This window comes from Centruroides vittatus, unplaced genomic scaffold (genome assembly GCF_030686945.1).
Source record: "Centruroides vittatus isolate TY-2023 unplaced genomic scaffold, ASM3068694v2 contig_1154, whole genome shotgun sequence".
Taxonomy (NCBI): Eukaryota; Metazoa; Arthropoda; class Arachnida; order Scorpiones; family Buthidae; genus Centruroides; species Centruroides vittatus.
Window position 1 is genome coordinate 934,113 of NW_027120741.1, and position 14,758 is coordinate 948,870.

At 26.6% G+C, this 14,758-nt stretch overlaps 1 protein-coding gene across 1 annotated transcript; it reads right to left on the reverse strand.

Annotated features, from left to right (window-relative positions):
* Positions 1 to 344: 344 nt before the first annotated feature.
* On the reverse strand, positions 345 to 8,236 carry LOC136978443 (dermonecrotic toxin StSicTox-betaIB1i-like). The gene is made up of 7 exons (XM_067274148.1): positions 8,022 to 8,236; positions 6,600 to 6,663; positions 5,159 to 5,405; positions 4,948 to 5,079; positions 3,245 to 3,367; positions 2,930 to 3,158; positions 345 to 1,031 (listed from the first exon to the last, which is right to left on the reverse strand). The coding sequence occupies exons 2-7, from the start codon at positions 6,642 to 6,644 to the stop codon at positions 494 to 496; spliced, it is 1,314 nt and encodes a 437-aa protein (XP_067130249.1). The 5' UTR covers positions 6,645 to 6,663; positions 8,022 to 8,236; the 3' UTR covers positions 345 to 493.
* Positions 8,237 to 14,758: the final 6,522 nt, after the last annotated feature.

Sequence of the window (14,758 nt, forward strand, 5' to 3'; positions counted from 1 at the left end):
TAATATAATTTTTCTAATTTATTTAACCGATTTATTAATTTTGCTGTTCTTTTATGTAAAAGAAAAGAAGTAAAGAGAACTATATAATTATATAATGATTAATATTAATTAATATATTAATTATATTATACTTAATAAATAAAAGAATACAATTTATTACACTTAATAAAATATGTTAGATTTATAAATATGTTATAATTTTAAATAATTAACTTCAAAACTTTTCATTTTATATTTTTATTATGAAAATAAAAAAATAATTTAAATATTTTACAATAATGACATTTGAATTATTAATACATTGTAAAAAATTAAAATATTATTATTACGATGAGGTGATAATTTATGATGAAGCAAAAAATAAAAACATTTCATAAAACAGAATAATTTAAATATTAAATCGTTCATTTATAATGAACATGAAGATTTTATATGCCAGTATACTGTATAGGCCTATATATTTAAAAATATTACAATAAATTGTTAAAAACCATTATGGAAGTTTTAAGTAATGAACTAAAGATATACATATTTTTTTGATTTCTTTTCCTATTGAACTTCCACCATTTCTGCATTTAGTATCGGAATCAAATTCTGTATCGTCATCATCATCATCGTCGTAATCATCATCATCATCTTGATTATAATACCTATGTAGAACGGTGCATACGGTGTGTTGACAAAAGCTAGCTACTTTCTGACCTCTCGTAGCATTTCTGTTTAATTGATCCGCCAAGCCAGAAACGATGGAAGAAGCTGAAATTCTGGATAGACTCATGTATGATTTATTTCTAGTAAAGTCTACCGCGAATGTCATGGCGGAATTAAACATTTCGTAAACAGTATTGAAGACATTCGATACTAATGACGTCCTGGATAACAGATCCATATCCGTCGGATGATGAATGTCGACTTTTTCCCAAGGATCATCTTCTATTGTCGCTAATCGAAACTGGCGACTATATTCAGGTTCTAAAAGTACCCTGTTCAATCTTTCTGGGAAATTTGTAATAAAGGCATCTACGCCTTCTCTGAAAATAAAACAATAATATTTCTTTTTAATTAAGAATATCATACGCAGAGAAATAATGAATGATTACTCTCTTAATTCAATGATCATTAATTAAATCTTGCTAATACGAAAGTTTTCAAGAGTACTTTTTTACTAATACTTCTAGAAAGACAAATTATATATTTTTAATGATCGCTGTTTGAAATATAACATAGGATAAAATATGATCTCAATTAACAATGTCTTTATTCGTACTAAAATACAAAACAAAATGTAATTAGGTTCTAATAACTTTGCAGAAAAAACTTTAATATATTTTCCTCATATGTCTAAAATCTAAATAGGGCCAATTTCCAATAGAAAATAGAGATATCCCGGTCTTCGTGATGCGTTGCCTTGTCCCAGCAAATAATATTTCTTTAATTTTGAGATATCTGAGTTTAAACACTTAAGAACCATTCTATTTATAAACTATTTTTAAAATAATTAACTATTTTAAATTCGATTTTATAGAATAAATTTATTATTAAACTTTATATATTGAAGTGAAATATCTGTCAGCGTGGTCAAAAAGAAAAATACCAGTCGGAATTTTTTCTGTTTACCCCGTTTGCCTACTAATGATTTAACTAATGTGTTTAAACAAAATACAGTACCGAATAACGGTCACCTCCTGACAGTGGTCTTCTTAACAGTGGCCATTTTTTTCAGAAACTTTTTTAAAGAAAAATGCGTATAAAATGACTTCCAAACAAAGCCCTTTTCTTGTGTTCCTCTCAGTGGCTGTTGTTCAAAATTTTAATTGCATTTCAATCAGGAGATAGACAATTCTTACTTACTTACTAGCAAAATTTTATAAATTATTCGTTCAAATTTAATTTTAATTTTTTAAAATTCGACTTTATCAATGTAAAGGTCGCCTTTGGCGGCCTGAGTCAAAGAAATCGCCCGACTGAGATAATTGCTCCCACCTGGAGCCGGGGTCATAAACGGCCGGAAGGATCAAAGGTGGAGCGTCCCCACTTAAGGGTCAATGTGTTGGCCACGTGCCGGCCAGCTTGAGAAAACAAAAATAAATAAAGCACGGACGCAAATGTGAGCTACGTCGGCGGGAGATAGGGCGGACGTCTTGGAAGGCTCTAAGAAGGGGAAGGAAGTGATTGGTCGCAGGAGGCAGTGCCAGAATCCCTTAAATTGGAAGGGTGGCAAAAAAGCGAGGAGAAAGGGCGAGGGACCTGGTACGTGGCGGTCTCTAACAACAGGCAGACCTTTGAGGCGGATAGAGAGAGTGTTCTCCTCTTGGAAAGTCCTCTGGAGAAAGGTTGTTGTAGAGACGGACGGCCACGAGGTTAAGCCATCTCCGGAAGAGTGACTCGTGTTCCCAGGCCAGCTAAGTCGACGTGCTGCATCACAGCTTCGATACTGTAGTGTACGTAATGCTATTACATAGTGTATATCTTTGTAAATATTTGTAAATAAACTGTATATAACTAATCATTGAGTGTGGAGGTGTGACTTTCCGACGGACCTTCTAACGGAACATTTGTAAAGATCACGAGACGAGTAAGAAGGATCTTCACTATCAATTAAACACCAGAATACTTCCAGCTTTAACACAAAATGACGTACAAAATTGAATGTATTAACATTATTAAATTTCTTTTGAAGAAGACATAGCTGAAACAAGTATTCAATTTCAGCAATATTATTATCAATTTGTTAAATTGTAATTCGAGAAAAATCAGATTGACTTAATTACTTTCTAAATATCTTTATTAAATAATAAACTTTCTAATAACTTTCAAAAAATGAATCTCTGTATATGAAATTCATAATGTCGCAATGTTATAAATAATGCATTAAAAGAATAATATTAAAATTTATTAATATTTAAAATAGTTTTAGATATAAATTAACCTGAGGGATCTTCGAAAGAAAGCAGAATAATCAACTGTCCACTGATATACTTTATTAATTTTTGAAAGAGAATCACGCATTGTCAAAGCATTCCTGAGTCTTCCTCGAGTTCTAAACGTTGCTAAACAGTTATTGATTCCGTCTCCTTGCCAAATATTCTTCTTTATATTTAAATTCTTCCACATTCTTTGAATTGATAATAGTGCATCGTTCAATCCAACATCCCAACCTAAAAATAAATTAGCATATATATATATATATATATATATCACAGTTCAAAAATGGAACAATTTACTTAAAAACATTTTATCTTACCTATTTTATCTGTTAGATGTTCTAAATTTTCTATCTTCAATGTATCCATAAATCCTCTAACTATATCACTATCTCCAGTGTGACCGATAGAGAATAGTATATTAATAGGTGTGACATCATCTCCTGTTAAATATTAACACCATACATACTTATTTCAAAATAATTAAAAATTGTTTAGGGAAAAAGAAAGCAAAACTCATTTAAGTTGGATTATTTAGCTCAAATTCCACACTTATATGACATTTAAGAATAATTTTGTTTTAATTTAACGAATATTTCCTCATGTAATTAGCATACAATCATCAATTTACTGATATATTAGTCGTTATAATTAAATTTAAATAAGTGACGTGAATTTCTAATGTTATTAATTACATGATTTTATGAAAGAATTTACATTAGTTACTATATAATTATTATTACATATGAATAAACTTCAAAAACTGATATGCATATCTGCAGAAACAATACATTTTGTGCATGGTGACTTTTAAAACAGTATAAATGTTTAGATGCACATAACTATCTACATGTTCGGGTTAAAAAATATAAATGTTTAAGTACTCAAAGAAATATATTAAGATTCTGGCTGAGATCCGAAACATGTTTAATAATAATGTAGACACTATGAAATAATGACTATTAAACTTAAGTAATGGTTAGTTTTTTAGGTAACTAATGGATGGATTCATTAACTAGGATATGAATATGTCTCTAAAGCTCGCTTAATAGTTGTAGTAATATGTTAATAAAGAAGTTCGGATCTCATGTAATATAAAGCTCACGGAATCTCATTTTCTGTCTTGATTCTTCCTTCAGAAGACATATAGTTCATACTTTAAGTGCTAATTACTTATTGAATATGTTCAAATTTAATAAATTTAAAACTCAGAAGTTCTTAATTACTACGTCTTTTATCTTTAATGATTTAGTAGTATCAGAGGCAGATTTGATATTTTGCTGCCCGTAGGCTATAACTTTCTTGTTATCCTCATAGGTAATAATATATCTTAAAACAAAAAAATACTTTTTAAACTAAAATTATATTTATTGCCTTTAAAATTACTTTTATGTACAAGTAAGAATTTTAACGAGATTTGATATTTTTAAAAATTTGCTGCTCTAGGCTTCAGCCTTTCGGAAAATCTGCCCCTAATTAAGCACTCATACATTTAAAATAGGAAATATAAAAATAAAAATCAAATAAAACATTGTTGTTTTATTCGATATTTATTTTTATTTTAATATTTCAAACAATAAATTTCATAAAAAGCAAAATGTTTTATATTGTTCTGTAAAGAGTTACAACCAATTTTTCTTTGATTAAATATTTTATTCAATGGAGCATTTATTAATTTAACTTCAGCTTTGTCATGAATATCATACGAATGGCATTCACAACGAAAAATTGATAATTAGTTTCAGCAAAAGGGGGAATTCAGTAATTTAATGCCAGGTTAATTGAGATAATCACTTTGAATAATAAACTACAAAAAGAATTTTTATGAAACTGAAATGGAATATTATTAAATATATTTTATGAAATAGCAAATAATATTTTTATCAAATAATAAATTAGTTTTAATAGTTTATAATGAAATATTAATAGTCATAAATTATTTATTGCCTATTATAAGAAACTCTAATATAATTCAAATATTCAAGTTAAGAGATTTTTTGATGTTTAAAATTATATTTTATACCTCTGTTCCATAAATGATCGATCAGTGCCTTAGCCAGATTAGTGCCCGCAGTATATTTGTGCTGAGGAGCTAGTGATGAGGATTTTAAGTCTAAAAATAGTAAGACGAAATTCTCTTTATAGTCACTGCTTCCTAAAAAGAAAAATTGTAGAAATGAACTTTCGGTATAAGGCTTTAATTACGTAATATTCTTATTTAACAATGGACTTACCCGGAGAAGAAATATTTCGTACATATTTAATATATTCGATAAAATCTTCTCTATTGTCACATATTCTGAAACAATCGCAAGGAAATCCGTGGTATGTGCTATGCAACGATCCATTTGTAGTGAATTGAACATCGACTTCGATGGCATTCGCTCCTTTGTCTAAATAAGTATCTAATTCTTTAATGGTGTTCACCATATGAGCTATGTTGTATATTGGACGCTGTTGATCCGCTTCTAATTTCCAAAACTACTCAAAAATATCACAAAATCATTAAATATGAAAAAATATTTTTAAATAATATAATGTAAAGATAATTAATCTTCTTAATCTCAAAAATTAATGTCGATATAAATTTAAAAGTTCAAAATATTTATTGATAATTGAAATATCGATAATTTAAACCTATAGAAATGTAATTTAGGATTATAATTTAATATGGGCACTTTATTTTATTAGGCTACTTCGTACTTTTTCGTAAGATATACATCATTCACACAAATAATTCATAAATCATAAACACAAATAGAAACACAAAAAAATATAAGTAATCTTGTTTTAAGTTTTATAAGAATTAAATAAATTTAAAGTTATTTTTAAGCACTTTAAATTTCATTTTAAAATTTCATATATTTATCAAAATAAATTTTTATCGTGTAAGAATTCCATTAATAGACAAATTATGAAAGATTGAATTTCTATGTCCTTTTTACTTAGCAAATTAACAAAAAGATAAAAAAAATTTTTTTCTATTTTATTTAAATCAAATTTTTCACAAGAATAAATCACAAGAATAAAAAGTTTTAGTGTTTTACTAAAATCAATCAATCAAGTTTTACTAAAATAATTGTGAAATAAAATAATTTTTACATAATATAAATAGGATTAAACCGTGCGAAATTAATGTTTAACAATTCTATGTAAAATAAAATCGAATGATTAATTATTGATTTTGATAATTAATAACAGAGATTTACGGTAATTGTTGATTTAGTTACTATACTAAATCAACAATTTTTTAGTAAATTCAATTTTCAGAAAATAGTTATTAAATTTATTTCTAATTGGAATTAGGCCTATATTAAGTTTTAAATCGCAATAATTATTACTCTATTATTCGGTCAATATTTCAAAAAAGTTACATCAGGTTATAAATGTTTTTCTTAACAATAAGTTGCAAGTTCCGCATGTTTGTTGTTTTGATAAGTTCAAGTATTGTGAAACAATTCTAGAGGCTATGTAAAAGCCAACCTGTTTTTCAACTGCATTTATTACCTTTAATCATCCGATAAGACCTAGTAATTTTACACTGTTGATTATACCTATTAAGTCAATAAGCATTGTAAAATTTACCTACCACGTTATAAAAAAATTTATACCTATGCTGAACTATTAGTCATACTTATTATAGCAAACACATTAATTAAATAAACTGTAACTCACCTGTACAGTGAAGATGTATGTGAAAAAGACTAGTTTTAATTTCATTATACTTCGGGATTATTCTCTGCAATTACAAGGATAAGTTTACTTCAGTAAGACTTCAAAATATGTAGTGATTTCATAAATGTAACAAAGATATTAAGTTTTTTCCCGGTTAATTACTTCAGTACCAGTCAATGTCCTTTCAATATTTTACATTTGAGAGAATTCGAAAATTGGGTCTCGTTCTTTTATTTTACAAAATTTCCCTCGAAAAAATTAAAAGGGAAATCTAAATATAGATAAAAGGATAGGATCATAGGAAATATAAATGTGATACACTTTCTAGTAGGACGAAGTAAATATTCATTGACCTTATGAGTAAAAGATACAAATACAATGTAGGTCGAGACTCTTCATTCTGTACAGGACATAAACCTTGATCGCAGACTTTACTATTTCCCTTTCGTAATTCAAGTACGACCTAAATTATAGCGAAAATACCTTCTTCAAGAACATATAGAGCGTTAAAGTGTAGATATTTATTTATGTGCGTGTTAATTGCTTAACAATTATTCTGACATCCTATTTATGAACTACCGTACTCAAGTTAATAAACAATGAAAAAAAGATAGTGATACAACACTTAGAAACATACCATATTCGGTCAGAAGTTAACAGTCAAGAAAAAAATAAAGATTCTTAGAATATATGGTATACAACCAGAGCTACTATATACTATGTTAATTTAATTTGTAACGACTAATAAATCGATGCTGTGTCATTTCGAACTTGTTCTATATTCTCGTTGAAGCAGGTTCTACCAGTTTAATTGCCAGGAAAATAATAAATGAAAAATATTTCCGGATTTATGAATTATAAAGTATATGTAACGACAGACATATTGAGCTTTATTATAAAACAATTCATGCTACTTTATATGACAAAACTTTTGCATGCAGGTTTCCTAGTAGACTTGCATAAATTATATATACAAATACATGTAAATAAATATAAAAATTATTAAAGTCGTAAAAAATTTTAAAATTATTTATTTATACGTTAAATTTTAAAGAAAAAAATTGTTAAAAACTAAGTATATTAACTTATAAGTGTAAATAATTAATTAAAATGCTTAAAGATTAAACTTCAAAAAATAAATCGAAATATTAAATCATGTAATATTTAAAAAAATAATTAAAATCTAGGTTCTAAATACAGTAAAATTATCAAAAAATAATTACATTTCGTAATATCGCTTCAATTATATAAATGACATAGGTATAATAATTAATTAGTAAGCCTTGATGCAATAAAGAAGTATACTAATAGCAACAGTATGCTTATTAAGAATTTCGATTGTAATAACCTGTAACCACTTGCATAATATTTACATCATACCTAAAGTTGATAGATAGCAAAGAACTGAATAGAAAATCTCACCTTTTCTATTGGAATAAGTAAGTGCTTATCATGTCTACGCCAATTGTAGAAGGTAGAATAAAGTATCTCCGATTCTTACCCTATTGATAAATCTCATGACTCAAAATAAGGAAAGCATTTTAATGGCCCAAGGTCACATCTAGTCGCCGGTTCCTCGGTAACATAAATGAACAATTGAGGCCAAAGAAGGTTGTCGACCTGACCACCCGTGGAATATCTCTTATTATTCTTTAAGTTTATTCTAGACAGAATTTAGCAATGAAAGTAGGATTGTTAAACTCATGAAAAATACTATAAATAAATTATTATAAATTTCTTTCCCAATTGCTAGGCAGTGAATCGAGTTTTCCAATCATTGGCATTAGGAAAATTGTAAAATATATATAACTTTCATTTAATTTTTTTGTATTAGTTCATATATAAATGAGATAATCCCCTGACCCATTTAGATATTTATAATTTTCAAGGATGTTTTATATAATATAATAAAAGATAATATAAGAATATTGCAAAACTCATTTTATTGTCATAAAATTTGCTCTTAACAATTGTCAATATTCATTACACAAATATTATGTAAAATTATATAATAATTTATTTAATTATAAAATTATAAAAATTATAAAATAAATTATTATATAATAAAATTGTTATATTTTTGTAAAGTATATTATTATTTTTAATTATTTAAGTATAAAATGTAAAAGTGTTGTCACTTAAAAATTACATAAAAGTAGATTGTTATTATTATTATTTTGCATTTAGTCCAAATTATTTTATTTTTAGTGTGGGAAAATGCCCTCAACTTATTTTTATCGACTTGAAATATCAAGGAGTAATCGACGCTAAAACAATTTAATAGTTTGATAAATATATGTAACTGGATTGTTTTACGCTACAGTTAACAACAACGACCTTGTCATAAATTCGTAGGGATAGAATATGAGTCTATTTTACACTCGAATTCTCAAAGAAATAAAGACTATAAGGTCGTTATTGTCATACGTTACGCTAATACATTAATCAGTTTATCATGTATTTTTATAATTTATATAAATACAACTTCATAAAAAGATTTTACGGATTTTGGAATTTTTTTATTTATTTTACATTTAATATGTAACGTCATAAATATACATTTTCTAATACATAGTTTGTTTATATAAATTTCAATTTCTATTCCATTTTCTCTATTCTCACAAGGAAATCCTGTGCGAAAGTCAGTCATATGCTAATGCAATTTTCAAGATGTTACTCTCGGGAATCTAAGGATACGGTTGAATTCTTTTTGCTACACTTTCTGCACAATTGAATTAAGCTCACGCATGTTTGATTCGAGTGTTAGTAGGTCTACTATATGAGAGTTGAGAACCTTTCAAATGAATCTTGGCAAGGAAAAGAAATTGTTTGAACAAATAAGTACTATCAACAACAACAATATTCATATAAACTTTCTTTGTTTACATTTATCCTTCTATTATGTATAACTTTATATGCGTTGTCTCTTTTTTATTCTAGTAATAACATTTCGAATTACTTGATGTCAAGTTTTCATTTTTCTATAAATAAATAACTAGGCGTAAATACTGTACATTATATACTTTTTTATATAATATTAATCTTATTAGGCGTAATCTTAAGTTTGATAAAAAGCTTTTATTAATAATTCTAAATATTTTAAGAATAATTTTTTATTAATATAAATATATTTTAAGATTTAATATATATATTAACTATTTTACTGGATTTTTTTTTTTTTAACTTTTATAGGAATCAGTTTAAGCTTTCTTGAATATATATATATATATATATATTATATAATGATTTTACAGAAAGTACAAAAAAAGTCATATTTATCCTTCAATTAATTAATGGGATGCAGCGACGACCATTACATCAATCTCATATCAAATAATTTAAACAAAATTTAAAATTCTTTATAAAAAAAAAACTTTATTTTTTAAGCAGCAGACGGATTTATATGTAAGCTAAACAAGACAGAGCATGCAGTCGAAACTACAGCTAAGGGCCTCACTCTTTTAAATTTATTACTACTAGAAAGGCCTCATGTTTTATAGCTTAGAGCCATAACAGGTCTAAATCCAGCTCTAAAAATATTTTAAGAAATAAAGAATTCAGTTTATGTTAACAAAATTGGGAGATAAGTAATTATGAAGAATCGCATGTACTATTTATTTATTTATTTTTTGAAGATTCCTAAGCATTTATTATTATTCAAAGAAATTAAATATAAAATTATTAAGAATTTAAAAAATTAATATTTAAAATTTATGATTATATTAACTAACGATAAAACTCCTTCAAAAATTTTCCTCATAAATTGTTTGATAGAAAAGAAAAATGGTAAAAGTGAAAAATTAATTTTTAAGTAACATCTTCGTAAAGAAGGATTTTTTAAAAAAAATATATTATATAAAAATTATTTTCATAAAGAATCTTTAAGGTTAAACTGTAATTTTTATAAAATAAAATATAAAATTACTAGCAGATAGGCCCGGCGTTGCTCGGGCAAAAGTAACGATAGCGAAGATTAAGATTATTACGTTATAGTCACAGAAGAAAAAGAGTAATTTCATCAACAAACTAAATATTTCTAAAGAAAAGTCGAATTTGAAAATCGAATATTCTAATATTGTTCGATTTTCACGACGTGTTCTGATTATATCGTTCGATTTTCATCGAATGTTCTAAAGAAGAAAAGTCGAGAAAAACCGAATAATCTGTTTAAATTTGAAAATCGAATATGTTCTAACATAATACTTTTTTTTGTTCTTTTCCTCCAGCGCCCGTAAGTCTTGCACGTCGCCTTTCTTTTGTTCTCCATTGGTACTTAACACTTCCATGTTGATGGAAGTGTTAAGCCTTAATCCTGTCCCTCTCCCCGTGGGGAGGAATTTCGAAAAATCACCTCTTAGTGTACGTTTTCGTGACGTACCGTAACTACGTACCAAATTTCAACTTTCATCTCTTAACCGTTTGGGCTCTTAACATTTCCATTGTTACGTAACACTTCCATTGTTGACACTTCCATTGTTACTTCACACTTCCGTTGTTACTTCACACTTCCATTGTTACGTAACACTTCTATCAACAATGGAAGTGTTAAGACTTAATCCTGTCCCTCTCCCCCGTGGGGAGGAATTTCGAAAAAATCCCTTCTTAGTGCGCGTTCTAGTGACATACCCTAACTGCGTACCAAATTTCAACTTTCAAGTCCTAACCGTTTGGGCTCTGCGCTGATTATTATTATTATTATTATTATCATCAACTCGTCTCGATTATATATATATAGATTTACGATTTCAAATTTTAAATTCTTTTATAATTCTACAAATTTACAGTGGAAAAAAAAAGAAATTCTTTTAGAAAAATTAAATAAATTCTCTAAAAAAATCTTTCAAAGAATTTATTTAATAAATAAGTAATTTTTAATTTCTCCATATAATTTTCTTGTTTATTTCAATAATCACAATGGAAATTAGATATTAAGTATAATAAAATTATTATTATTTCGTATTAAAGAAAATAAATAAAAATATGTTTGATTAATTTTATTTACAAGGCGATCCAAAAGTCAGTTAATCAAGACATATTTTTTTAAAAATTACTTTTAATAACGATCAAAAGCGAAATGGAATAACTTAAGATGTATGTATATTAGCTTATATATCATAATAACATTGATACTTTGTAATATTTAACTTATAAGTCACATAGGCTTAATATTAAAACAAATACATCTTCGAGATTAATTAAAGAAACTAAATTATTTATAAAATTATGAAATTAAATTTACATATTTCACATATTAATGAATTTAAAGCAAAAAGATTTCGTTAATGGAAGTTCAATTCATTTGAATTTTATAGCTTATAGAAGTAAAACAATAATTAAACTTAAAATATTCAATATATTACGAATTAAGTATTAATTAATCATTGGTCATTATTTAATATATTAATTAATTAATATAAAAAATTATTTCTAAAGTATAACATCGTCTGTAATTTAATATTTTAGATATACTTGGCCGCATATATAGACACTGAACGTATAGGCGCATTGGAACTCTTGTATTGGATAACGTCGACTTGCGATGCCAAAAATTTCATCCAGTTTGTACAGATGTACATCAGCTAATGTACAGTCCAAGTCTATGTTATACAAATTACAGTAAGATATAATATGTCTGGGATCTATTGCATAAAACGCTTGTGATGTAAGTCTTGTAGATTGTGATAGCTTGTAATTTTTATGTAACGGGACACAGGGGCCTGTGTTGTACAAGATCAAGTATATTTAAGATATTAATTAATGTAGTTCTTTATGTACATTTAAAAGAAAATACAGCAAGTTATATGTTTATAAATAATAAATCGAACTAATGTTATTATCCAATATGGTAATATTACTAACTCAATTTTGAAATATACTTAAATTTTTGAAAATTTGATAAAAATCTTAAATATTTATAACGGAAAAAAAACAAAAATTTAAAATACCAAGAAGTATATTGATGAAATGTTAAAAGTAAAGGAAAAAATAACATTATTGAAAGTATAAAATAGGAAAATAGCAAATTTAAAAAATTGAAGGAAATTTTACTTAAAAAAGTTTAAAAAATAAACAATAAAATTCCTTAAAAAAGGAAATAAATTTATTGTAAACTAGCTGATAAATCCTTTATTTATGATACTAAATGTAATCATTTAATTACACAAGGAATTGGAATTTAATTTACCTGTTTAGTTTAAAAAATTTAATAAAATTTATTATTATATTAATCTTTTGGTATGTTTAACCAAGAGACGTCTGGATGATATACTCATAATATAAATAAAGATTTTTTATAACATAAAATTAAAAAACTAAAGAATTTGGTATTTTTTCTACTTAAAAAAAAATTATATAATTATTATTTTAGACATTTTTGTAGACAATTCCTTTAGAGAGAAAAATAAACCACGCTGTTTTGAATTGATGAAACATTCTATTGATACTATAAAAAAACATTAAAATAATTATCACATACTAAACTGCTTTTTTAAAAGTATTTAACAGAATATTATATAAAAAATAATTATATATATATGTTACAGTCAAAACCCGTTTTTAGTTAGAACGCGTTTTAACTAGTTGAAACTAGTTTATACTGGATGTCTTTGTTAAATCCCTAGTCTAGTTAAAACTAGTTTTAACTCAAATTCATTTTTGACCACCAGTAAATTCTAGTTTTAACCAGACAAAACGGGTTTTAGCAGTAAATTAACTAGACAAAACGGGTTTTGTCTAGTTAATTTACTGCTGTACATGTTTTGATTTTAGATAAAACTAGTTTTAACTTTTAACATTAGTTAAAACTAATTTTAGCTACATAAATATGTTTGGGGGAAATAAATAAAGTTATGTATAGTGATTCGGGAGAAGATGCCTAACATTTTGCTTATGAAGGAAATTATAGCGATAATTTGGGTTTTGGAGGCCTCTAACGAAAATATCATATTCTTGAGTATGTTTTTCAAATAAAACTTTGGAGTATATGAAAAATAATTGTTTATTGTGTTTGCAATGACGACTTTTTCACTGTCTGGCATTTTAAGCATCTCACCCCAAGTATCCGGATGAGATGCCAAATGCCAGTAGGGCAAGATAACAAATATAATTGCATGAAATTAATTTTAGAATATCTTAACCAAATTTAATTTATTGCATATGTAGTACAAAGTACTTCATAGTAAGTATAACAGCACAGTATAAGTATTGTTAAGTTTCCGCCCGTTCTAACGTGCTCTATAGCTAGCTGAAAGCTTTTTTCAGTCCAAAAACCTTTTTGAGAAGTCCTTATATAGATTTCTATGCATATCCTGCAATAAAACGAGAAAACAAAAATTTATTAAAAATAGGCATATTGGAATTCAATTAACAAAAAATAGGCATGTTACCCCAAGAAAAATGTGGCTTCTTTTCCATTTGTCGGGGTAAGATGCCTAGTGGAGTCACGTGTTCTAGCATGTCCGATCGGGATTGGCGGTAGCTCACAATGGAAACTTTAGAACCTTAACTACATCACACATTAATTGTTTTTTGCAATTTTTAACAAATTCTATTTTAACTTTTAGTTTTAAAATGATTCTAGAAACATTTCACAACAAAAACTTCGTTCTTATCTTTCTTTTATTCTTCTCAGATGTAGAAAATGAGGTAACAGTAGCCAACTACAGCTTTCCGCACTCAATATTGGCCCAACGATTCATCATACAAACACATGACAATATCTGACGTCACCGTTTGAAAATATCAAAAAGTAGGCATCTTCCCCCGCTTACCATCTTACCCCGAATCACTCTATATGTTGCAGTCAAAACCAGTTTTTAGTTAGGATGCGTTTTAACTAGTTTATACTGGATGTCTTTGTTAAAACCCGTTTTGTCTAGTTAAAACTAGAATTTACTGCTAGTCAAAAATGAATTTGAGTTAAAACTAGTTTTAACTAGTCAAAACGGATTTTAACAAAGACATCCAGTATAAACTAGTTTCAACTAGTTAAAACGCGTTCTAACTTAAAACGGGTTTTGACTGTAACATCTATATAAAATTATTATAAATAATATATAATAAATAAATAAATAAATAAAGTTACATATAGTATTTTTAAATATTAATAAAAGGTGTTTAAAAAGTTATGTTATAAATATATAGGCTATATATATATAAGT

Coding starts and splice junctions, on each gene's coding strand:
- LOC136978443 (XM_067274148.1), bottom strand. CDS start 6,644: ATGAAATTAAAACTAGTCTTTTTCACATACATCTTCACTGTACAG. Junction 5,080..5,158: donor ACGAAATATTTCTTCTCCGG/GTAAGTCCATTG, acceptor TTTTCTTTTTAG/GAAGCAGTGACTATAAAGAG. Junction 1,032..2,929: donor TTCTTTCGAAGATCCCTCAG/GTTAATTTATAT, acceptor TTTTATTTTCAG/AGAAGGCGTAGATGCCTTTA.